At 41.5% G+C, this 27354-nt stretch overlaps 1 protein-coding gene across 3 annotated transcripts in view; it reads left to right on the top strand.

The window, feature by feature from the left end:
• Nucleotides 1-9057, top strand: part of NEK7 (NIMA related kinase 7) — a 174431-nt gene extending 165374 nt beyond the window's left edge. For 2 of the 3 annotated variants that reach the window (XM_069737336.1, XM_069737337.1), the window contains one exon: nt 4270-9057. In XM_069737336.1, the coding sequence (XP_069593437.1) occupies nt 4270-4380 (111 nt within the window). In that variant the 3' untranslated portion in view covers nt 4381-9057. The remainder of the gene's footprint in view (nt 1-4269) is intronic. The other variant, XM_069737338.1, reaches the window with a different exon arrangement.
• The last annotated feature ends 18297 nt before the right edge of the window (nt 9058-27354 follow it).

Here is a 27354-nt window from a genome sequence, read left to right as displayed (position 1 = left end):
GTGACAAATATAGCACCATTACTGCACCATAGCACCAGTGTTGCTCCTCCTTAGCGTAGGTCATCTTCGCAAGTGACAAAATACCTTGGCGTGATCAAAGGATCCACATGCACCTAAAAACTTGTGGGTCATGAGTCTGCGAGGTCTAGGGGAGCTTATCACTAGGAGGAAAACAATGTTGGGAAAGGAAATAGATCAGTATTTGCTGTTCCACAAAGAAAAGAGGACGTTGTGGATAGATGAGAACAAGCCTTTCATGCTGAAAGTGTTGACTGTTGAATTTATGGCCTCTTGGGCTGTATGCATCTTGTAGACATCAGTGCATCTGCCAAGGCTTGAAGCGGTTTCACCGGCAGTTTTTCTTCTGATTCTGCGGTGGCTCCGCCTTTTACTCTATACGGTCAGGTATAAAGAATGGGTGGCTTCCTGACTGAGGCCGCCTGAAGAGAGGACATGTCTCTTCTCTTAGCCATTTCAGGGTTTTCGAAGCGTGAAGCTGTTAAGATGTGACATGAGAAGGAATGTGTGTACGGTAAGGTCATTTTGACATTTCTGTGCATTATGTTCACTTTATGGGGCATTTAGCGGCACTTTTTCAGGCCGATACCAAACCGAATTTCCCTGAAAAAGATGCCGTGTGCACAGGCTTTATGTTCTGTGTTTTTACAAAATTACACTATGCTCTAGGGTGGTATTTTAACCCCTTAGTGGCAGAGCCAATTTTGTCCTTCATGACCAAGCCAATTTTTACAATTCTGACCACTGAAAATGAGGTTATAGCTCTGGGACGCTTCAACGGATCCCACTGATTCTAAGATTGTTTTTTCGCGACATATTATAATATTATAGAACATAAATTACTTCATGAAAAAATGGAAATTTGGCAAAAATTTAGAAAATTTTGCAATTTTCAAACTTTTAATTTTTGTGCCCTTAAATCAGAGAGTCATATCACACAAAATAGTTAACAAATAACATTTCCCACATGTCTACTTTACATCAGCACAATTTTGTAAACTTATTTTTTTTTTTTTTAGCACGTTATAAGGGTATGTGCACACGATGCGGAAAACGCTGCGGATCCGCAGCATTTCCGCAGCTGCGGTTCCACATCAGTTTTCCATGAATTTCCATTACCATGTAAACTTATGGGAAGCAAAAACGCTGTGCCCATGCTGCTGAAAAAACATGCGGAAACGCAGTGGTTTACATTCCGCAGCATGTCACTTCTTTCTGCGGATTCTGCAGCGGTTTTACAGCTGCTTCTATAGAAAACCGCAGTTGTAAAACAGAAAAACCCCGGTAAATCCGCAGCAAAAATGCAGCGTTTTTGCCCTGCAGATTTGTCAAATCCGCTGCGGAAAAATCCGCAGTGGACCATTCTACGTGTGCCCATAGCCTTAGGGTTAAAAGTTGACCAGCGATTTCTAATTTTTCCAACAAAATTTACAAAACCATTTTTTAGGGACTACCTCACATTTGAAGTGAGTTTTGGGGGTCAATATGACAGAAAATACCCAAAAGTGACACCATTCTAAAAACTGCACCCCTCAATGTTCTCAAAACCACATTCAAGAAGTTTATTAACCCTTCAGGTGCTTCACGAGAACTAAAGCAATGTGGAAGGAAAAAAATGAACATTTTACTTTTTTCACAAAAAATTTACTTTAGATCCAAACTTTTTTTATTTTCACAAGGTTAACAAGGGAAGATGGACCACAAACTTTGTTGTGCAACTTCTCCTCAGTGCACCGATACCCTGTGTGTGGGGGAAAGCCACTGTTTGGGTGCATGGCAGGGCTCAGAAGGGAGAGAGAACTGTTTGACTTTTTGAACTTAAAATTGGCTGGAATCAATGGCGAGCTCCATGTCGGATTTGGTGACCCCATGATGTAATTCTAACCCTAACCCTGCCCTACCCCTGACCCTTATCCCAACCATAGCCCCAACACCCCAACCCTATCCCTAATGTACAACTAGAAAGAAATCATTTTTTTTATTTTTTATTTTATCATTTTTTAGCTAACTAACTGAGTGATAAAGTGGGGTTTGATTTACTTTTTTTTTTTTTTTTTTTTTTGGTCAGTGTGATAGGGTCTATCACAGTGATCAAAATGAATCAATAGGAAAAATCTATTGTTGCTGGGTGCCAGCTGACATTGACGGGCGCGCTGCGCATGCACCCACCATTTTCTTCCCAGATGAAGACACCGGGGGATGGAGCCAAAGGGTCCAGGGACAACTGAGGTACTGGGGGGGGGGTCTCTGGGACCCCATTTCTCTCTCCTCTGGTATGCTAGATTATATCAGAGGAGAGAGAAATGAATGGGATATCTGACTTTTTTTTTTTTTTTTTTTTGTGATCGCCATTATTCTGTGAATAACGGTGATCACGAGATGGGGGGCAGTAAAAACCAACCCGAATTATGTTCTCCGGGCGAGGTCTCAGCTACCCCCTGGAGCGGAGACCACGGAGATTTTCTGACTCTGTGGGGCGCTATAACCTTATTTCTCAGCGCCGTTAAAAAGCGGCACTGAGTAATAAGTACCCTTAACTGCCGCCGTTAAAAGGCGTATCGGCGGTCATTAAGGGTTTAATGGCATTTTCTAACCATAGACTGCAATTGTTACTGCAAACTAATCTTGCTATATGACCTGTTACAATTTTGATGCAAATGTTTTGGGCTTTTGGGGGGGGGGGGGGAGCGGGGCAGATCCGCATGCTCATACAGCTTGTGATGTGGTCCACTGTTGGTTACACTCTGTACATGCTGAGCTCTTCTGGTGCCCTAAATATAATATGTAGACCTTGTGACTGTAAAATGTGCAATTTCTAATCTTTGTGTCCTGCATGACAGAGGGGCCTGTGCATCTTTCATCTACATCATCTTTCATCTACACCAGTAATGTGAACGGGGGGGAGATATCTGTAAAGTACTTTTTTTTTTTTTTGTTAGAGACGAATGTGTGTATATACATGTATATGTATTTGTAATTATTTTTATTTTTGTTTGTTTTTTGCATCTGTAAAAATGATTTGCGTAATGTAACAGAGTAAATTTGTAGTTTCTTGATGTATCATCTAAGGACTATTTCTATCTGTTTTTATAATGCCATGGAATCCTTTCTAATAACTCTCGCAGCATAACCCGTCTTTTACATCCATTCCTCGTCGGTGTTGCTCGTGTCTTTATATATAACTTTTTTAGAATTTATTTGCCTTTTGTTTTCTATTTTCATGAACTTTTACGGTGAGAAGTTACGATAAACATGAAAAATGTATTTTGCACCAAGCTGTATCCAATATTCTACACATCCAGATATTGCATTGGACTATATGACTCCTAATGGTAATGCAGAGTAGCCTCCATGTATAATGGCCATGCACATATGGAATTTGTGCTCCAGTCTCTGCATTTGCAGTGATGTGTAATAACGGTATGAATGTCAGGGGCAGCCTTTTGTTCTGACACTCACGTTGTCTCCTCCTTCCGTTTTCCCTCTTCTCTCTCTGCCTTTCTCTCTCTCTCTCTCTACCCCCTCCCTTCCTCCTCCAGTCTGCACATGAATATTTCACATATCTGCATCCTCATCGCCTATTCTCCTTGACTAATTTTCAGACTGTCCGCATTTGCATTTCACATGGTTGCTTATTAGGAAGGTACAGGGATGCTCCAGGATGGCAGTTGCCATGGCAACCTGCGGGGGGATTATAATGAGGGTACCACTCAGCTGAGCGGCTGTGCGGGTCCTGCCTGCAGGGCTGTGATTTTGCTGCTAAGTGTGAATCCAGAGTCACAGCCCAGGGGCACATATCAAAAACTATGCCCCATAGAGAATCTCCCAGTTAAAGAGCGACAATTTTATATATATATATATATATATATATATATATATATATATATATATATATATATATATATATATATATATATATAATTATATTTCTTATTCAATCACATTTTTAGTTTCTACTTTAAAGCTTCCACGCACAAAAATATCTACCCGTGGTTTAAGCCTTCAATGTGAGGACCCAATGTGAGCCTAGATTGTTATAACAAGATATTATTTCGAGGCATTTTTTCAGTAAATATTCCTGCCAGATGAGTTTTGCAGAATATCTAATAACATCTCTGTATCATGAAGCCCACAAGAGTATAGCCGAGGGTATCTTCTATCGACGTCGGTCAATAACGCTACCTAGCAATGACACATTTGAAAAAGATTTATTTTGTGAAGGATAACTTGCTTTTTTTTTTCTCTCCAAAGCTGCGAATGTTGGTGAATACCTGCATAAATCCAGACCCAGAGAAGAGACCAGATGTGACCTATGTGTATGAGGTTGCAAAGAGAATGCATGCCGTGACCGCCTCAAGCTAGATGACTTCTCCTCAACGATTCTCCCACCCTACGTCCATCACTTTCAAGAATTTCCAATGTGTACTCCGTAGAAGTGGGCAGGTTTTTGTGCTCCTCAGTGGTCCTATTTTAAATTACAGAGACCAGTACATATTTTTGGGGGGATGGAACACTTTTCTGGTTAATCTGGATAAGATCCCTCACTTCTAGACAAGCTTGCGATGCAAGACCTAGCCCTCATTCTGCGGTCAACATTTGGCATCAACCTTGTGGTTGCAAAATTGAGAAGTTAACTATACCTACATGTAGTTCACACTTGAGGAAATTTGGTGAGAAGAACGTAGTAATAAAAGGTTTTGTCATATTTATCTCCTAACTTACATTGACAAAGCAAAACCTTTGTATGGGGTAAAAGGAACAAAAAATGAGTCGGGAAGGTAAATCATAGATTTGGTGGACATCCACTCAGACAATGGAAGGCTCTTCCTAAAGACACTGTTAGGGTTTAGTGTTCCCCACAACGTACAGTCACACATCACATAAATGTCCACCTTACTTTGCTGGTAAACAGGATTTGAAGGCCTTTCCCTTTAGCCCCTTCTTTATCTTGCTGCTCAGTTGCCTTTACTTTTTGGTAATCCAAATGATACCCTGTGCCTTTATAATGACTTTGCAAAACTTGAGAGAAATGTAATGTTATAGTTTTATGCTGTTTTTTTTCCCCTCTTCGGTATATTTTTCTATTTGTAAAATGAAATGACTATATTTTGGTGTATTTTACCACATACATAAATATTTCTTTAAAATTTAGAATAACCATCCATTCTTGTAGACCAACAGGTATATACGTCACTTCTCTTTAGTGTGTGTGAGTGACCCTGTTGTCTTGGCTTATATAAATGTTGGCTACTGATTCACTTTATGTAACTGATAGGTTTTTATTTAAGGGCAAAATAGGCTGTAGGACCAAAATCAAAAATTGGCTGGAAAATGTTTCACTGCTTGCCTTCAAACCGGTCAAGTTTTTATATTTTGCCACTGTAAAGAACTTTTTTTGTTTGCACTTTGTAGCAATTCCAGGTTTTGTGGTTATGCTAAGTATTTCCTGATACTTACAGTCACGATATTGGGCAGTGTTTTGCCTGGAATGGTACATTTATATTCGCCTTTTCACTAGGTGCCTTATTGTAATGTTCAGGTTGTGTACATTTTTCTCTTGCTATGCGATTGTCCAGTTTTCCAAAGATATGTCTGTGTGATGTGTCCATATGCAGTGTTCAGGAGAGAAATGCTGCTCATGATCTTGTTTTTAACCCAGCAGGAAGAGTTTTCCTTTTTAAATGAATGACTAAGGCCTCATTCACGAGCATATTTTTTAATTCATGTGATCATATTAAGACACCGCGTGCTACTTAAATAGAATAATACATAGAATCCTATTTTATAGAAACCTAGAGTGATGTAAATTTAGTTGGGGTCCAGGTTATGTCACAGGAGGATTCATGTGTGGAACCCCTCGAATACTGTACATCATCCTGGATACATGTGGTAGCACTAACAAACCTCTCGTGAGGACATGCTGCCTGAACCATGGGCAGCATGAAACGGACACTGACTGCATTACTGTAGACGTATGTTTTATTCCGAAACGCAACCGAGTTCCAGGGAAAATGTACTTAGAAAATCCAGTCGGAGGCAACACGTTTCAGTTGACTACTTTTAGGTAGTTCCTCTCTCCCATAGACTAATAAATCAACACATACAGTGCCTGTCGAAAGTATTCACCTCCCTCCTTGGTTTTTACTCCTTTTGTTACATTACAACCTGTGTTTAAATATTTTTGTAATTCGATTTGTGTGTGATGCATCAGCACTAAATGGACTAAGTTAGTGAAGTGAGAAAAATATTGGCATAAATACATTTATTGGGATCAAATAACCAAAAATTGGCTTGTACATATGTATTTATGTATATGCATTTTTCTATGAAGCCCCTAAAAATTACTTGTGCAAGCAATTGAGTTCATAAATCCCATGCTTAGACTGCACACAGGTGGACTTCCTCTCACTAAGTGTCACATGGTCTGTCAGTATATACACTTTACCTTTTCTGAAAAGAGGTTGCAATACCATTAAGAGGCAGCACTAACCAAACACCATGAAGACTGAAGAGATCTCCAAACAAGTCACGGACAAAGTTGTTGAAAAATATGTCCGGGTTGGGTTACTTAAAAAAGTAAAAAAAAAAACGGTCTCTGATGATTCCCCCAGAGCGCCATCAAATCCTGTATCATCAAATGGAAAGAACATGGTACCACAACAAACCTGCCAAGAGAAGGCCGACTACCAAAACTCTCAACCCAGGTAAAGAGCGCATTAATCAGGCAGCACAAAAAAGGTATCCCTGAAGCAGCTGCAGAGTTCCCAAGCAGAGACTGTGGTATCTGTCCATACGACCACAATAATCCGTGCACTCAATAGAGGTGGCTGTTATGGAAGAGTGGGCAGAAAAAAAGCCTTTACTTGCATACAAAAATTGTAAAGCTCGTTTTGAGTTTACCAAGAGATATGCGGGGGACTCTCCAAATGTATGGCGGAAGGTGCTGTGGTCGGAGGAGACTAAAATTGAACATTTTGGCCACCAAGGGTAAACACTATGGCAGCAAACCAACACAGCTCATTACCCCAAAAGCACCGTCCCCAGAGTGAAACATGGTGTTGACAACTTCAAGGAATGGGATATTTTTCATCAGCAGGAACAGAGAAAATAGTCTGAGTTGACGTGAAGATGGCTAGTGCGAAATACAGGGATATTCTTGAGCAAAACCTGTTTGTCTGTCAGTGATTTGAGACTGGGACGGAGGTTCACCTTTCTCACAAGACAATACCCCAAAGCATACTGCTAAAGCAACTTTCAAGTGGTTTAAGGGGAAACGTGTAAATGTTTTGGAGTGGCCTTAGTCAAAGCCCAGACCTTAATCTAATTGACAATCTGTGGTCAGACATGAAGATTGCTGTTCACCAGAGGAAACCATGTAACTTGAAGGAGCTGGAGCAGTTTTGCCTTGAGAAATGGGCAAAACTCCCAGTGGCAAGATGTGGAAAGTTCATAGAGACTTATCCAAAGTGACTTGCACCTGTAATTGCTACAAAAGGAGGCTCGATAAAGTACTGAAGTTTTCAATTAAATTGGTCTTATTTGTTGTTTGCTTCACAAAAAAAAAAAAATATTCAGAGTTCTAGGCATGTTCTTTACATGAACACATGCAAACCATAAAAAAACCAATGAAATTCCAGGTTGTGAGGTAGCAAAATACAAAAAAATGCCAAGGGGATGAAAACTTTTGCAAACCACTGTGCCTAATGACCGGTGCAGTGTAAAGTGCACCTGTCAGCTGTAACATGTTGCCTGATCCGTGGGGAGCATTTATCAGGCACTGGCTGTATGATCTCAGCCAGAGCAGACTATCTTCTTTTCAATGGTCTCTTCTCTGATAATGAAGTGGGCTTTCTTTCTTTTACAGACATTGTGCTAACTTACTGCTGCTTTCTAGTGCATTATTAATGAAGAAATAATATGTATTTTATTTCAAATACAGCAGGAAAGATGCCAGCTATAATGTATCACTGATTAATTACACTGGCATTGCTGTTGTTGGCACCTCCTTTATCAATTCAATTTCTGTACTATTCACGGACTGCTACAATCATCTTCACTCCTGCATTTCTACCACATATTATGGTCTAGAGTATTTATCCAATGCTTTAGGGCTCTCTCTTCCTATCTCCATTGCTGAGCGGTGAGCTCTGACGTCTGACTGTTAAAAATTTCCCTAAAATGGCTGCTGCACTCCCTGCCTAGGCTTTTATACTGACTATGATAATCCTTCCTGATTGACTGCTCTCTATTATTCTATTATGTGACGTGATGGGTGCCAGGCATTATGGAGAAGCCTATGCAGTTGCGCCTGAAATTGATGCAGTCTTCTACAGTGTATAAAAAGTCGGTGAACATTTTTTGCCAATTTGCGTGAATAGAATTGCAAATTTTTTTTCGAATTTGGGGGAACCTGCAAATTTTATAAAATTCAACTCCATTCAATTCGCTCATCTTTAGTATATAATGAATTTTTAGGATTTTCTTTTTTACATCTCCATTGACAAGCAGATTTAGTTATAGTTGCATCCGATGCCTTAAACAATGATAAATGTGTGTCCTGAGCCCAAAGAGAAATCTACAAATGTTAGTACCCCTCCCCCCTTTAATACAATGTTAGCCAATTCAATCCAGAACTTGCTTCTTTATGAGCATCTTTCCTTTGCGGTTTCATGGGCTGGTCACCATCCTTTCGTTATGTGCAATCTTAATAAACTTCACATAAAACACCAGTGTACAGGATATATTATGAGAGTATATTTTGTCTTCCTGCGGTACCTTTCCTCCCGAAAATAAACATACATCTCAAATGTTTCATGACATAAGCTTAAAGGATGAAATCTGCGAATATTACTCTATTTATTTGAAGAGTTTCCATTATAGTCAATGTCTTCTTTGTTCAAAGCATAACATTATCTCTGTCTTCTATAACGTTTCCCATTACTATGTGGTCACATACAGCAAGTGTTGCAGCCTTAAAGAGAGAATAACTATTTGTTGTGCTATCTTACAGAATATAAATAAATATGAATTTCTAAAGTACATGTTTTATGTGTGTGTTTGGTCCTAGGAGAGCATACAGACTATGTATACATACGGTGTGACTGCTGACGGCACGTGCATTCAGCATTGTAAAGATGTTGTTTGTCTGCTGAGAATATGTAAAGCAGTACGGAGAAATTGGGAAGTATTTGTGCAGAGTAGCTCAAATCTATCAATATTGCATGTGCGCTTGGTCATATTTTTAGTGTGTATGTACACGCAAATATAGATATAAAGTGGTGCATATATGTGATGACACATCCGAACAGGAGGGAATACATTTACTGCACAGTATAAACACATGTCGCACATCCTTGTCATACACATCTCCCTGCACTGTGTATCATTGACCTGAAAGCTTTAGCTCATTGTGTATTACAAACCATGACTTCTCACCCCGCAGTGAGATATTAATGATTTATCTTCTTCAATACAAACATATGGGGAGGGGGTTTTGTTGAAAAGCTGTCCTCAAACTCCCTCAAAGTGAAACGGTTTGCTGTGGGTTTAGATTCTTCCTAATCCTTTCTAAAGCAAAACGAAGCAATTATTTTGTCTTTCCTACAGATGTTTTGCTCCACACGGCCGTCCATAATACCTACTGTTATTAGCAAAAAAAGCCTCTCTGTTGAAGAAACCTTCATTAAGCGGAATCCCGCTGAAACCGCGATTGATCCAAAACCTCTCGTAGGTCCTGTTGGACACAATATCTTTTCCCTCTGCTCCCCATTTCCCTCCAGGGATAAAAGGCCAGATTAAAAAAAGAAAAAGTTGATTTTTTTTATTTTTTTTTTCCTTGTTCACATTTTTTTTTTTCATCACGCCACACAGTTATTTCATTTGCAAGCAGTTTTCAGAATCAAAAAGTGAAGATCTTCAGAGGAGAGGAAGAATCGAAGATCTTGCTTTTCCCTGCGGTCAACCTCGGGAAGCGTGTTTGATAGTATGAAGTGAACATTTAAATTCTAACAATTACTATTCATGTTGTTCTTTTGATGTTACATGCAGTGGATCCGTGGTATCTTCCGAACATCTAAATAACACAGCTTAACCAGTGTTGGGGTATGTGTGTGTGTGTGTATATGTATGTGTGTGTGTGTGTGTGTGTGTGTATATATATATATATATATATATATATATATATATATATATATATATATATATATATATATATATATATATAATTTGTCTAAGGGTCACTTCCGTCTGTCTTTCTGTCTCTGTCACGGATATTCATTGGTCGCGGCCTCTGTCTGTCATGGAAATCCAAGTCGCTGATTGGTCATGGCAAAGCAGCCACGACCAATCAGCGACGGGCACAGTCCGGCGGAAAAATGGCCGCTCCTTCCTCCCCGCAGTCAGTGCCCGCTCTGTACTCCCCTCCAGTCAGCGCTCACACAGGGTTAATGGCAGCATTGACCGCGGTGTAACGCACTCGGTTAACGCTGCTATTAACCCTGTGTGACCAACGTTTTACTATTTCATGCTGCCTATGCCGCACCAATAGTAAAAAGATCTAATGTTAAAAATAATTAAAAAAATTAAAAATAGTTATTATACTCACCGTCCATCGGCCCCTCGGATCCAGAACAGGCCTTTCCCGCTCCTCGCGATGCCCCGGTGACCGCTCCATACATTGCGGTCTCGCCAGATGATGACGTGCGGTCTCGCGAGACCGCTATGTCATCATCTCGCGAGACCGCAATGCACTCTTCAGACCGGAGCGTGCGAGGAGCGTCGGTAACCGCTTCGATCCGGGGGCCAACGGAGGGTGAGTATATAACTATTTTTATATTAACACCTTAATGACGGAGGCAAATTTTTTAAATCTGACCAGTGTCACTTTATGTAGTAATAACTCTGGAATCACATCCCAGTGATTTTGAGATTTTTTTTCGGGACACATTATACTTTATGATAATGGTAAATTTAGGTCAATATGTTTTGGGTTTATTTATAAAAAATATCAGACATTTGAGAAAAAATTTAAAAAAAATTGCAATTTTCAAACTTTGAATGATTATCACTTTTTAATCCAGATAGTCATACCACAGCAAAATATTAATAAATAACATTTCCCTTATGTCTGCTTTACATCAGCACCATTTGTAAAATGTTATTTTATTTTGTTAGCATTTTAGGAGGTTTAAAAGTGTAGCACTAATGTTTCATTTTTTTCAAGGAAATTTACAAAATTAATTTTTTTATGACTTATCCATATTTGAAGTGCCTTTAGGGGTCCCATATATTGGCAAACCCCCAAAAGTTATACCATTTTAAAAACAGCACCCCCTGACATATTGAAAACGGCTGTCAGGTAATTTATTAACCCTTCAGGTGCTTTTCGGGAATTAATGCAAAGTGGCATGGCAGAAATGAAAAAGTTTATTTTTACCACCTAAATGCCTCTAACTTCTAAACAGATTACTACAGCCGACAGACTCTTAACCCCTTCCCGACCCATGACGCCACGTAGGCGTCATGAAAGTCTGTGCCAATCCGACCCATGACGCCTATGTGGCGTCATGGAAAGATCGCGTCCCTGCAGGCCGGGTGAAAGGGTTAACTCCCATTTCACCCGATCTGCAGGGACAGGGGGAGTGGTAGTTTAGCCCAGGGGGGGTGGCTTCACCCCCTAGTGGCTACGATCGCTCTGATTGGCTGTTGAAAGTGAAACTGCCAATCAGAGCGATTTGTAATATTTCACCCATTATAACGGGTGAAATATTACAATCCAGCCATGGCCGATGCTGCAATATCATCGGCCATGGCTGGAAATACTAGTGTGCCCCCACCCCACCGATCGCCCCCCCAGCCCCCCGATCTGGCCGGTACACTGCTTCGGCTCCCCTCCGTCCAGTGCTCCGCTCCCCCCCGTGCTCTTGTCCGCTCCCCCCGTGCTCCAATCACCCCCTGCACTCCGATCCACCCCCCCGTGCTCCGTTCCACCCCCCCGTGCTCCGTTCCAGCCCCCCCGTGCTCCGTTCCAGCCCCCCCCGTGCTCCGTTCCACGCCTGCCGCGCTCCGATTCCCCCCCGTGCTCCGATCCCCCCCCCCCCGTGGTCCCCCCCCCCCCACCCCATCATACTTACCGATCCTGCCGGGGTCCCGTCCGTCTTCTCCCTGGGCGCCGCCATCTTCCAAAATGGCGGGCGCATGCGCAGTACGCCCGCCGAATCGGCCGGCAGATTCGTTCCAAAGTGCATTTTGATCATTGAGTTAGATTATATCTCAGTGATCAAAATAAAAAAAATAATAAATGACCCCCCCCCCCCCTTTGTCACCCCCATAGGTAGGGACAATAAAAAAATAAATAAATTTTTTTTTTTCCACTAATGTTAGAATAGGGGTAGGGGTAGGGTTAGGGGTAGGGCTAGGGTTAGGGGTAGAGTTAGGGCTAGGGTTAGGGTTTCGGTATGTGCACACGTATTCTGGTCCTCTGCGGATTTTTCCGCTGCGGATTTGATAAATCCGCAGTGCTAAACCGCTGCGGATTTATGGCGGATTTACCGCGTTTTTTCTGCACATTTCACTGCGGTTTTACAATTGCGATTTTCTATTGGAGCAGTTGTAAAACCGCTGCGGAATCCGCACAAAGAAGTGACATGCTGCGGAATGTAAACCGCTGCGTTTCCGTGCAGTTTTTCCGCAGCATGTGTGCAGCGATTTTTGTTTCCCGTAGGTTTACATTGAACTGTAAGCTCATGGGAAACTGCTGCTTTTCCGCAGCATGTGCACATACCTTTAGAATTAGGCCATGTGCACACGGTGCGGATTTGGCTGCGGATTGGCCGCTGCGGATTCGCAGCAGTGTTCCATCAGGTGTACAGTACCATGTAAACATATGAAAAACCAAATCCGCTGTGCCCATGGTGCGGAAAATACCGCGCGGAAACGCTGCGTTGTATTTTCCGCAGCATGTCAATTCTTTGTGCGGATTCCGCAGCGTTTTACACCTGTTCCTCAATAGGAATCCGCAGGTGAAATCCGCACAAAAAACACTGGAAATCCACGGAAAATCCGCAGGTAAAACGCAGTGCCTTTTACCCGCGAATTTTTCAAAAATGGTGCGGAAATATCTCACATGAATCCGCAACGTGGGCACATAGCCTTAGGGTTGGGTTGGAATTAGGGTTGTGATTAGGGTTATGGCTACAGTTGGGATTAGGGTTAGGGGTGTGGGGGGGTTAGTGTTGGAGTTAGAATTGAGGGGTTACCACTGTTTAGGCACATCAGGGGTCTCCAAACGCAACATGGCGCCACCATTGATTCCAGCCAATCTCGTATTCAAAAAGTCAAATGGTGCTCCCTCACTTCCGAGCCCTGACGTGTGCCCAAACAGTGGTTTACCCCCACATATGGGGTACCAGCATACTCAGGATAAACTGCGCAACAATTACTGGGGTCCAATTTCTCCTGTTACCCTTGTGAATCTAAAAAAATGCTTGCTAAAACAAAATTTTTGAGGAAAGAAAAATGATTTTTTATTTTCACGGCTCTGCGTTGTAAACGTCTGTGAAGCACTTGGGGGTTCAAAGTGCTCACCACATATCTAGATAAGTTCCTTGGGGGGTCTAGTTTCTAAAATGGGGTCACTTGTGGGGGGTTTCTACTGTTTAGGCACACCAGGGGCTCTGCAAACGCAATGTGACGCCCGCAGACCATTCCATCAAAGTCTGCATTTCAAAAGTCACTACTTCCCTTCTGAGCCCCGACGTGTGCCCAAACAGTGGTTTACCCCCACACATGGGGTATCCGCGTACTCAGGAGAAACTGGACAACAACTTTTGGGGTCCAATTTCTCCTGTAACCCTTGGGAAAATAAAAAATTCTGGGCTAAATAATTATTTTTGAGGAAAGAAAACGTATTTATTATTTTCACGGCTCTGCATTATAAACTTCTATGAAGCACTTGGGGGTTCAAAGTGCTCACCACACATCTAGATAAGTTCCTTTGGGGGTCTAGTTTCCAAAATGGGGTCACTTGTGGGGGGTTTCTACTGTTAAGCCACATCAGGGGCTCTGCAAACGCAACGTGACGCCCACAGAGCATTCCATCAAAGTCTGCATTTCAAAACGTCACTACTTCACTTCCGAGCCCCGGCATGTGCCCAAACACAGATTTACCCCCACATATGGGGTATCAGCGTACTCAGGAGAAACTGGACAACAACTTTTGGGGTCAAATTTCTCCTGTTACCCTTGGGAAAATAAAAAATTGCAGGCTAAAAGATCATTTTTGAGAAAATAATTTTTTTTTTTTATTTTCATGGCTCTGCGTTATAAACTTCTGTGAAGCACTTGGGGGTTCAAAGTCCTCACCACACATCTAGATTAGTTCCTTTGGGGGTCTAGTTTCCAAAATGGGGTCATTTCTGGGGGATCTCCAATGTTTAGGCACACAGGGGCTCTCCAAACGTGACATGGTGTCCGCTAATGATTGGAGCTAATTTTCCATTTAAAAAGCCAAATGGCGCTCCTTCCCTTCCGAGCCCTGCCGTGCACCCAAACAGTGGTTTACCCCCACATATGGGGTATCAGCCTACTCAGGACAAACTGGACAACAATATTTGGGGTCCAATTTCTCCTATTATCCTTGGCAAAATAGGAAATTCCAGGCTAAAAAATCATTTTTGAGGAAAGAAAAATTATTTATTTTCATGGCTCTGCATTATAAACTTCTGTGAAGCACCTGGGGGTTTAAAGTGCTCAATATGCATTTAGATAAGTTCCTTGGGGGGTCTAGTTTCCAAAATGGGGTCACTTGTGGGGGAGCTCCAATGTTTAGGCACACAGGGGCTCTCCAAACGCGACATGGTGTCCGCTAACAATTGGACCTAATTTTCCATTCAAAAAGTCAAATGGCGCGCCTTCCCTTCCGAGCCCTGCCGAGTGCCCAAACAGTGGTTTACCCCCACATATGAGGTATCTGCGTACTCGGGAGAAATTGCCCAACAAATTTTATGATCCATTTTATCCTACTGCCCATGTGAAAATGAAAAAATTGAGGCGAAAAGAATTTTATTGTGAAAAAAAAGTACTTTTTCATTTTTACAGATCAATTTGTGAAGCACCTGAGGGTTTAAAGTGCTCACTAGGCATCTAAATAAGTTCCTTGGGGGGTCTAGTTTCCAAAATGGGGTCACTTGTGGGGGAGCGCCAATGTTTAGGCACACAGGAGCTATCCAAACGCGACATGGTGTCCGCTAACGATGGAAATAATTTTTCATTCAAAAAGTCAAATGGCGCTCCTTCCCTTCCGAGCCTTACCATGTGCCCAAACAGTGGTTTACCCCCACATGTGAGGTATTGGTGTACTCAGGAGAAATTGCCCAACACATTTTAGGATCCATTTTATCCTGTTGCCCATGTGAAAATGAAAAAATTGAGGCTAAAAGAATTTTTTTGTGAAAAAAAAGTACTTTTTCATTTTTACGGATCAATTTGTGAAGCACCTGGGGGTTCAAAGTGCTCACTATGCATATAGATAAGTTCCTTGGGGCGTCTTGTTTCCAAAATGGGGTCACTTGTGGGGGAGCTCCAATTTTTAGGCACACGGGGGCTCTCCAAACGTGACATGGTGTCCGCTAAAGAGTGGAGCCAATTTTTGATTCAAAAAGTCAAATGGCGCTCCTTCCCTTCCAAGCCCTGCCGTGTGCCCAAACAGTGGTTTACCCCCACATATGAGGTATCAGCGTACTCAGGACAAATTGGACAACAACTTTTGTGGTTCAGTTTCTCCTTTTACCATTGGGAAAATAAAAAAATTGTTGCTAAAAGATAATTTTTGTGACTAAAAAGTTAAATGTTCATTTTTTCCTTCCATGTTGCTTCTGCTGCTGTGAAGCACCTGAAGGGTTAATAAACTTCTTGAATGTGGTTTTGAGTACCTTGAGGGGTGCAGTTTTTAGAATGGTGTCACTTTGGGGTATTTTCAGCCATATAGACCCCTCAAACTGACTTCAAATGTGAGGTGGTCCCTAAAAAAAATGATTTTGTAAATTTCGTTGTAAAAATGACAAATTGCTGGTCAAATTTTAACCCTTATAACTTCCTAACAAAAAAAAACTTTGTTTCCAAAATTGTGCTGATGTAAAGTAAACATGTGGGAAATGTTATTTATTAACTATTTTGTGTCACATATCTCTCTGGTTTAACAGAATAAAAATTCAAAATGTGAAAATTGCGAAATTTTCAAAATTTTCGCCAAATTTCCGTTTTTATCACAAATAAACGCATAATTTATTTACCTAAATTTACCACTATCATGAAGCCCAATATGTCACGAAAAAACAATCTCAGAACCGCTAGGATCCGTTGAAGCGTTCCTGAGTTATTACGTCATAAAGGGACACTGGTCAGAATTGCAAAAAACGGCAAGGTCTTTAAGGTCAAAATAGGCTGGGTCATGAAGGGGTTAAAGGACCGTCACAATCAGCAACTTTAGAACGAGAATGACAACGATCCATGACGTAGCAGCGTCCTGGATAGCGATCTCGTTGTGTTTGACACGCAGCAGCGATCAGGATCCTGCTGTGACATCGCTGGTCGGAGCTAGAAGTCCAGAACTTTATTTGGTCGTCAAGTCGGCGTGATTCGTCCTGTTTGACAGCAAAAGCAACAATGCCTGCAATGTTTTACATGGAGCTAACAACCAGCGAGAACGATAAGTGAGTCGCCGTTACGTCACTGGATCGCTCCTGCATCGTTCTGCTGTTGCCGTGTTTGACGTCTCCTAGCGACCTAAACAGCGACGCTGCAGCGATCGGCTCGTTGTCTATATCGCTGCAGCGTCGCTTAGTGTAACGGTACCTTAAGGCCGCTATTTGGTCGTGAATTGCAATGGCAAACATCAGGACCACAAAATCATGATCTGAGGACACCAATTGGGATAAAGAGGAAGCCTCCACACTCTGTTAGCCATTTATAATGATGTAGTCACTTGACAGCAGCATCTAAGGGGTTAAACAGTTTGGACGGTGCAAACACTGATCGTGGCTGATACAGCAAGTTGTCAGCTATAGTGTACAGCCGAGAGCTACTGTATTGTCACCTGTGTGGGGAGGCTATTCTCTTATATCTCAGGTCAGTTAAAAGACGTATTGGCTGTCATTGAGGGGTTAATTCTTTTTTTTTTAACAGGGATATGGATACCCGATGCTATCTAATATATAATTGCCTAGAATACTACTTCCTGCAATTTGTGCCAACTTCCGTGGCTTTGTCCGGAGCTAATGTCCGGAGCTAATGTCCGGAGATTAATTGCCTAGAATACTACTTCCTGCAATTTGTGCCAACTTCCGTGGCTTTGTCCGGAGCTAATGTCCGGAGCTAATGTGCGGAGATAATGTCCGGAGCTAATGTCCGGAGCTAATGTCCGGAGCTAATGTCCGGAGCTAATGTCCGGAGCTAATGTCCGGAGATAAGTGACGTCAACAGTGTCCAGTGTCTGATTGGTTGCCGCCTGCTGCGAGCGACCAATCAGAAACGTGCCGTACTGTGACACACTCCGCCCGCCATTTTGGTGTGATTTTTGAATTTTTACCTCACAGCAAGTTTCTACTGCGTGGAGGCGGGCCCAGTGACGTTGCTCTTCAAGCTCCTGCCGAATTTCGTCAAAAAAATGATAATACCATTTACCAAAACTATATATATTTAGTTGTGAAGTGGTTCAGTGACATTTTCACACCAATTTTGAACTTTTGTTTGGTGTTTTCTCCATATACTGCCTCCCCTCATAAGCATGTTCATGGATCCTGTGTAACTGTACCTTAAATAACAAGAATTGTCAAGAGCTGGTGAGTGCAGCCATTTTTTGTTCTTTCTTACTATTATTTATTAATTGTATTATTCTTACATTTGAATAAATAAAGCATATATGGATTCTAGACTCCCGATTCTTTAGAATCGGGCTGCCATCTAGTGTATATATATATATATATATATATATATATATATATATATATATATATATATATCCTCCTGGTTTTCTGTACCAATCAATTTAAAATCTTCCAGTGATCTGTACCAGGATAGATACACTGCAAAACGCATTTTTCCGACACTAAACATTGATCTTGTAATTGTTCTTTTAGGTTATGCTTGATCCCAGAACCTGTTACCCTGATTTCTAACCACTGTATTCTTCTAATATATGAGTGCAATGAGCTTTTAGGAATCTTATGAAAACGCAAAAGTTTTCCTTAACCGCTTTCCAACGCCGGGCGTAATAGTATGCCACGTCAGAATCCCTCCCTTTGGTGGGGCTCCAGCACTGAGCCCACATCTTTCCCGGCACGTCAGCTGTTTTGAACAGCTGACATATGCCTCTAACAGCCGCGATGCATCCATGGCTGTTAACCTGTTAAATGCCGCTGTGAATCTCTGACAGTGGCATTTAACTCATGCTTACCAGAAGCTTGCCGGATAGCCCACCCATCGGTGACCCCATCGAGTGACTGTGGGTCATTGATGGGTTGGCATGACAATCTGAGGTCTCCAGCAGACCTCTATGGTTGTTTATAGTCAGATTGCTATGAGTTCCGCCCAGTGATTAGCGCTCATAGCAAGTGAGCAATTCTGCTACATACAGGGGATCTGATCATTGCCTGTGTGTAGCAGAGGCAATTGGGTTATCGCAGCATGTCGTCTCCCATGCAAAAAATAAAAAAAATATATAATTTTTAAAAATATGAAAAATATATAAAAGTTCAAATCACCACCCTTTCACCCCATTCAAAATAACAGTAAGAAAGCAAATACACACATATTTGGTATTGCCGCGTTCAGAATCGCCTGATCTATCAGTTTAAAAAAAGAAATTAACCTGATCACTAAGGGCGTAAAGAGAAAAAAATCAAAACGTCAGAATTCCTTTTTTGGGGGGTCACCGCTCCATTGCAATAATGAGCTGTGAAAAGATCGTATCTACACCAAAATGTTTATAAAAATGTCAGCTCTGCGTGCAAAAAATAAGCCCTCACGCAGCCCCATATTGCAAAAAAGGAGACGCTACAGGTGTCTGAAAAGGGTGCCTTTTTTTTTTTTTTTTTTTACCAAAGTTTTAATTTTCTTTTTCATCATTTAAATAAAAAATAACCTAGACATGTTTGGTGTCTATGAACTCATAATGACCTGGAGAATCAGAACGGCAGGTCAGTTTTAGCATTTAGCGACCATGGTAAAAAAAAAAAAAAAAAAAAAAGCTGGAATTGCACCTCTTTTGCAATTTCACGGTACTTGGAATTTTTTTTCTCGTTTTACAGTACACGATATGTTAAAACCAATGGTGTCGTTCAAAAGTATAACTTGTCCTGCAAAAAACAAACCCTCACATGGACATTTTGACTGAAAAATAAAGTCATGGCTCTGGGAAGAAGGGGAGCTGAAAACAAAAACGAAAATACCTCCGGTCATGAACATGTTAATACACCAAGTTCCAAAAGGTTGTCCAAGATTAGGAAAGACTTTCTCCTGCAGATACTCCCACACATTCTGATATTGCAGCTTGGCTACATTCAAGTATATGGATCTGGGCTGCAAAACCAGGTATTGGTTATCGATAAGAGGTTTATATTGTAATTAGCGTATGCTGTACGTTTCATAAAAATGCAAATTCACTGATGGTAAAAAATGGCATACGGAAGGCAAATTGATGAAAAAAATTACAATCACTTAGATTACAAGATGATCAGACACAAGTCAGATTTAGGGTATGTTTCCACGTTCAGGAAACGCTGCGTTTTTGATGCTGCGTTTTTCCGCAGTGTCAAAAACGCAGCTTCCAGATGTTACAGCATAGTGGAGGGGATTCCATGAAATCCCGTCTCCACTATGCAGGGAAAAACGCATGTGTTTTTGCCGCGAAAATGCACATACAACGCGTTTTTTCAGAACGCAGCATGTTGTTACAATGAGCAAAAAATGCAAGAACACCGCAGGTGGCCTGCCAGTGACCTCAGGTGCAGATTTGGTCAGGATTTTACCTGCATAATATCCTGACCAAATCCTGAAGCAAGCCTGAACGTGGACACATACCCTTATACTTATGAATAAGGCCTAATGCAGAGCTTAAAATCACCTGCAATAATGTAGATTTCAAACACATACATGCAATAATCACAACTGCATCTGGTAGATGCTAACCCCATGCAGGGCTGCTATTGAGCTTAAAGGGGACCTGCAATGTCGCATAATGTTATTAACCTGCAGATCCAGGGCTAATAGTGTTAAGATTCCTGGCCAGTGTACTTTAAAATGTGGCACTCGGGAGAAAATGAACTTTATTCCTCCCGGGAGCTGCAAGATGTTAGTCATACAGTCGTACCATCATTTTAACAGCACTGCGAGTGGAGACCGTGAGCACGCCCTGGGACTTTGACTGACAGCCAGCTCTGCCCTGATGGACTCCACCACAAGTGGTCAGGCAAAGTGCTGGGCATACATACAGCCGCTACTAACAGTGCTGTAAGTGGTGACTGTAGCTGCAACAATGTGTCTCATTTTCTCCTGGGTGCCTCAGTTTCCTTGTGGCGGCTGAGAACCTTCTTAAGGCCGGGATCACACACAGCGAGATATGGCCGAGTCTCGCAGGTTAAAACCAAGCTCTGGCACCGGCACGCCAGAGTGGAGCGTGAGGCCGCATAGCAATACATGGAGCTGCATGCTCCGCTCCGGAGTGCCGGTGCCAGAGCTTGGTTTTAACCTGCGAGACTCGGCCATATCTCGCTGTAGTGTGACTCCGGCCTAACACTTTTTAACCTGCAGATTAACTATTTGCAGGTTAATAACGTTATCTGGCATGACAGGTTCCCTGTAAAGGAAGACTATTTTTAATTGCAGCTTTTTATTGGAAAGTTAAAGCATTGATGGCTATATGGATTTGTAAAGGGTTTTTTCCAGCTTCAGACAACTCTTGTCCCCCCAGATGTAGTTTGTTTAAACAAATAAAATATTCCCATGCCACGGCTCCTGATGTCTGTTGTGGTTTTGCAGTGCTGATATCACATCACCGGCACTGCAGCCAATAACTGAGCGCAGTGGCTCATGCCATTAACTCTGACAGCACTGCTGCGCTCTGCCGTTGGCTGCAGCACAGTTGACGTGATTAGAGATGAGCGAACCCGAACATAAAAGTTCAGGGGTTCGTACCGGACAAGAGAGAGTGTTCAGGGTCCTCATTATTTTCTATGTGATTTGGATTCTGGATCAAGATTGGGTAAAGTTCTGGTAACTTGAACAGTGTGAAAATGGATCCAGCTCACACACAGGGTGTTGATAAAATAATTTTAATTCGGCTTTATTTCGAAGATTTTTTTTTAAATGGTACAACATCAATTAGGACGTCTCAGTCAACATTGCAAATATAAAATAGCGTTTTTCTCCCATTGAAAGCAATGGGTAGTGCAATAAACACTGCAAAAAATATTAGGTATTAGGTTTTGCAGCATTTTTGGTGTCAAAACCTTATGAAGTTGACTTATTTTTTTTTATGCACTGAACTTTATCAGCATATACAAGAGTCAAATATACCCTGACAAAAAAACAGTAAAAACCACTCCAAGAAAAGGAACAAAAACTAAGAAACCTGCTTTTTGTAAGCAGCTTAAACTTTGCATAAAAAAGCAGCAAAAACGCAACGTGTGAATATAGCCTCAAATTCAACTTGTAGCGCTTCAAAAAGTCACAGGTCAGTCATCGCTCAAGGCCATGTTCACAGGCATTTTTGTAGCATTTTATTTGTTCTGAAGCCAAAATGCAGAGTTCAAAACGCAGGTTATGTGGCCTTTTTGTGCAGATTGCAGGTGTGTTTGGTCCACAATACATGTTTCACAATGTTAGTTTTCTTCACCAAGAAGCAGCAGTCAGTTTGTTGAATCTTTTGCAGCATTTTTGCACTCTCATTGCTTTCTACGGGTGAAAAAAAAAAAACACTGTAAAAAAGAACTGATACGCTACAACTAACAAAAAAAAAACAACCCACTGCAGTTCTCAAATACAGTCATGAAAAAAACGATAGAAAAATAGTGTTTGCAGATTTCCAAAATCTCAGTTTTTGCTAGTAGTCGCATTGAATGGATGACACGGGCAACTGCTCATAGTCTCATAAAATCCCCTATATACAGAAGGATCCGCTCTGATACAAGGGGCAATATGACATGAAAAAGATCTTACACCTCTACTGAAGGGACCAGTGGCTTTGGTAATGAGGCTGATTATGTTCACCCTCCGACGTCACATGCAGCAAATTCATTGGTTATAGTTTTGTCAATTAGAGCTCTATAATAAATCCTAAAATGAAAATACTAACTTTAAAATCAAATATATAAATCAAATAATTCTCTACCACTGCTCCTTGTGTCTGTTATTGTCTGTAACGCTGACATGTCTAGGCATGAGTGGACCCGTGGAAGTTCGGGTTCTGGTACCTTACCCAAACTATTTTCCCAGGTTCGGTTTGGGTACCAGAACTTTAGAAGTCTAAATAAATGGAAAATCAGCTCACCCCTGAGGCGTAATTCCAGTCCAGGATAGGAGAACAGGAATCCTGCTGCGTCGCAGCACTCGGCAACTTGAACAGTGTGAAAATGGATCCAGCTCACACACCAGTGTGTTGATAAAAATCTTTCATTTAGTTTCATTTGGAAGAATTCTTTTTAAAATGGTACAACATCAATTAGGACGTTTCAGACAACATTGCAAATATAAAATAAGGGGTGATGTATAAAAAGAACCATACGCGTTTCGAACAATAAAGTCAACTTCATAAGGTTTTGACACCAAAAATGCTGCAAAACCTTTTTGCAGTGTTTTTTGCACTACCCATTGCTTTCAATGGGTGAAAAACGCTAAAAGAAGTGACATGCTGAATTTTGCAAAAAAGCAGCTATTGGACAAAAGTCAGGAAAAAAAAAACAATATGTGTGCATGAGATTTCTGAAATCTCGTACACTTTGCTGGTACTGTGAAACGTAGCTGAAAATTTGCATATAAAACAAAAAACGCAACGTGAGAACATAGCCTGTTTAGCCACAGCTACATACCAAAGCCATATAGTGAGTTACATGCAATTAGGTCGACTTCAGCTGCCACTTACTAGTTAAAAGCAATCAATAGAGCTACAAAAAGTTGCATTGTTGCCCAGGCTTTAAGCTCGGTTAGGCCTCATTCAGACCTACATGTAGCATTTGTTTTTTTTATAGATAGAACATGCACCCATTATATGAAAATTATTTGACACCATTGATCCCATGGTGTTGTACATGCAAATTACAGATATTATTGATTGTAAGCAAACTAACAATGATAGGCACAGAGGGAAGCGGACCCTGCCCTTGCGGGCTCACAATCTACAGGATGATGGGGAAGGAGACAGTAGGTCTATGGTGCTATTCATATGTCTGTTTTATTCACAGATTGTGTCCATGCAAAACTCCAAGAGACCTATCGAACTTTTTTTTCTTTCGGTATCACGATAGAAAAGGGCCAATACAAGGGTCGTCCATCTGGCTAATCATTACTCGGACGCGTCCGCTCTTCGCCAGTCGTTACACTGGCTACCCATTCATTACAGGATACAATTCAAAGTACTTGTTCTCACCCACAAAGCTCTCCACAGTGCGGCCCCCTTACATCTCCCTCATTTCTGTCTATCGGCCTAACTGACCGCTGTGCTCTGCAAATGACTTTCGACTAACCTCTTCACTAATCCTTACCTCCCGACTCCAAGACTTCTCCCGTGCTGCGCCAATCCTCTGGAAAGCTCTACCCCAAGATATTGGGACCATCCACAATTTGCATAGTTTTAGGCGCTCGCTGAAAACACATTTGTTCAGAGCGGCCTATCACATTCACTAATCAAAGTCATTTTATGTTTGTGTGTGTAGCCCATTCACTATCCCCATCTACCCCCCACTCCCTGAAGATGGCTAGACCATCATTGTAAATACACACCTGTACTTTGTATCTCCCCCACCTCATTGTAGATTGTAAGCTCTCGCGAGCAGGGTAGTCTTATTTTGCTTTAATTATTGTATTGTTAACGTTGTTACTTATGACTGTTGTGTTTGAAACTGTTAAACTGTAAAGCGCTGCGGAATATGTTGGCGCTATATAAATAAAGATTATTATTATTCATTATAAGTCTATGGGTCTGGGAAAAACACACAGAGCCAGATGGATGGCATCAGTGTGTCAACCGTGTACTGTCCATAAGTAAGATTCCAAAGGATAGGAGAAGCTTTGTAGTGTTTTTTCTTTTTTTTTTTTATCTGTGAAAAATACTGATGATAAAAACGGACACAAGGACCATACACCGATGACCACTGATCCAAAACATTGATGCCACCAGTACCATTTTTTCACATACATGTTCAAACACAGATGTGTCAATGAGGCTTTTGGGTTAGACATGAACTTCTAGGCCTACATTATTCTTGGTTGCAAAATTGTATGTTTGGTGTGAATCGCTCCTTTTGCTATGCCTGTTCACAAGCTATACTTCGAATCTTGACATTTTTACTTTGCTAAGCTGTGGCACGACATATTTAATTTATAAATAATATTCCAAGTTAGCAGAAACTTGTTAAGATGGCAAAATGTCATATTTGTTAGTTCTAAACTATCTAGATACACCATTGACTGTGTATTTGACACTTGTGAACTCATAAAAGGCATCAATGGTCCAAGACACACAAGAGGCATTTTCGAACCCAGAGCAGAGCTTGTGACTTTACTTTGCTGTAGCTGTCAGTTCTGTCCCCAGATACCGAACTATTTTATGTGAAATGAATGGACTGTATGCAGGATCCACCATGCCTTGTTTGTTCTACTTGACAGTCTGCAGAAGAAAACCTCAATATCTTAAAGGCAACCTATCAGTTGATTCATGCTGCCCAAACCACGTGCAGCATGAATCGGAGACTGGCCGTATAACTGCAGCCAGGTAGGTTTTTCTCTGAACTGCTCCAGTGTTTGAGAATGCATAGGTTGAAGTGCTGCCCAGAGACCATATGGTCTGTAATTGTGTGGTAGAAGTTAGTCGAAGATGTCTTCAGACCATACAGGCATTTCTTTATAGTTCCCAGTGGTCTTTTCAAATGATCTGTTACAAGATTCCTTAAAGTACCTGTGGATTAAAAAAAAAAATGCTCATTTCACAACTAGATGAATTCATTAAGGGGGGCAGTATCTAAAATGGTGGTAGTCACTTGTGGGATATTGGAAGATTAGAGGCTCTACAAATAGAATATGGTGTCCACAATCGTTCCCAAAAATGTGCTCCAAAAGTCAAATGGAGAAAAATGGCACTCCTTCTCTTCTGAGCTCTGCCACTACCCAAATGGTAGTTTCTGACCACATATGAGAAAATTGGCATAACAAAATTTGCAGTCCACTGTCTGTCATTACATTTTGTAGAAATTAAAATTTATGTTAAAACAGTATTTTAGTGGAAATGATTTCTATTTCGCTTCCACATCACAGCGTTATAAATTTCTAGGAAGCATCTGTAGCTACACCACTAAATTCTTTAACTATATAGTTTAAAAAGTTGGAATAAATTTCTGGAGATCTCTGCAGTTTTGAAACCTCCCGGGCTCTGCTAATGTGACATTGTAACAGCAATCCATTCCAAGTAAAATTATGACTCCAATAGCCAAATATCACTCCTATCCTGAGCCCTGCAATGTTCCCAATCAGTGGATTTCTACCACATATGGGTTATTGCCACATTTGTGAGCAATTTAGTAACAAATTGTTGAGGCCACTTACTCCTGTTACCTCTTTAGGTAATATTTAGGCATAAAGCACAATTTCAGTGGAGAAATGTGATTTTTTTTTTTTCATTTTCACAGCCCATGGTTTTAAAATTCTGCGAACCACCTATGGGTTCAAAATGCTCACCACATCCCTTGATGAATTCCTTGAGGAGTGTAGTTTCGAAAATGACATCTCTTGTGGGCTGTTTCTGCCGTTTGACACCTAAATGGCTCTGAAAATGTCACATGACATCAGCAATCTATTACATCTAAATTTGCACTCCAATAAAATAAATAGCCCTCTTTCTCTTCCATGCCCTGCTGCATGCCCAAACAGTACTTTATAGCCACATATGGTATTGTCGAGTTTGAGAGAAGTTGCTTACATTTTGGGGTCTATTTTCCTCTTATAACCCCTTTTAAAATTGAAGCTCAAAGTATTTTAATGGGAAAAATGTAACATGTGTTTTTCTTTTTGTTTTTCATTCCACTTTGTTAACCCTTCTAGGGTTTCAACTGAATTAAGAGTGGCGCATGGCTTGGCAACCGAGGAAGATGGCCGCTTGATTGCAGAGCTCTGGCAAAGTGTGCCTCAACAGCTGTTCCACCTACATAGCTCCAGCACTGTCCCAACACCCAGGGATAATAACCCAAGGCAAAATGAGCCAAAAGAAGCATAGCAAGCTGGACTTTTTTGTAATCAAAGACCGGGACAAAGATGGCACGCAGACACCCACGCCGCCTTGCTCTCCAAGCAGTAGAGCGACCAGCTCACTAAAGCAGAGCTCTCAGTAGGGGCCGTACCCATCCTCTCCTGTAGTGAGTATTAATTCTGTACCACCTTGCACCAATTCGATTGGTTGCAGGTTCATGGTTTGGTCCGCTTTGCTCAGAAGAGGTATAAATAGTTCCATGGAGGGAAACTCAATCACCGAAAGGCAAATTCACACCCAAGGGCCACTGCTGCTTCCACGAACAGCTCCATCACACCACTGAGCAGTAATCCTCCTTCCACGAGTCTGGTGAAACAACGCCAGAAGTTGAATAAAATCCCGCCACATTCTGCATCAGAAGCTGCAGGTGGGCGAGAACTATCTTCTCAATCGGCCCTAGTGAAGTTTCATGCCTCAGACCAACCTGCCTCGGTCACTTTGCTAAGAGACATGCTGGTGGCGTTCAGCCACTATCTACAAAATGATTTTGCAGAAGTGGTTGCATCCAGTCCAAACTCTTGCTCACAATCTGGACACCAGAGTTGCACATAATGAGCGTAAAATGGGAGACTTTGCTACCTCATAACAATTTGATTGAATCTAACAGTGGGCTCGCAGAAGAAGTTGATGCCATTAAGACTAAGATAGTAGGCCTGGAGAACCAATCGTGGTGCAATAATCTGAAATTCCACGGCATTATGGAAGAGGTGTCTAATGCAGATTTAAAATCATATATACAAGACTTGATCAAGGTCCTACTATCGGACTGTTCCAAACATCTTCCAGAGACAACTCCATGGGATGTCTTAACCAGAATCCACTTTTTC

This window comes from Ranitomeya imitator, chromosome 8 (assembly GCF_032444005.1).
Source record: "Ranitomeya imitator isolate aRanImi1 chromosome 8, aRanImi1.pri, whole genome shotgun sequence".
Classification (NCBI taxonomy): Eukaryota; Metazoa; Chordata; class Amphibia; order Anura; family Dendrobatidae; genus Ranitomeya; species Ranitomeya imitator.
Note: the sequence above shows the minus strand (reverse complement) of the source record. Positions and strands in the feature narration are given on the sequence as shown.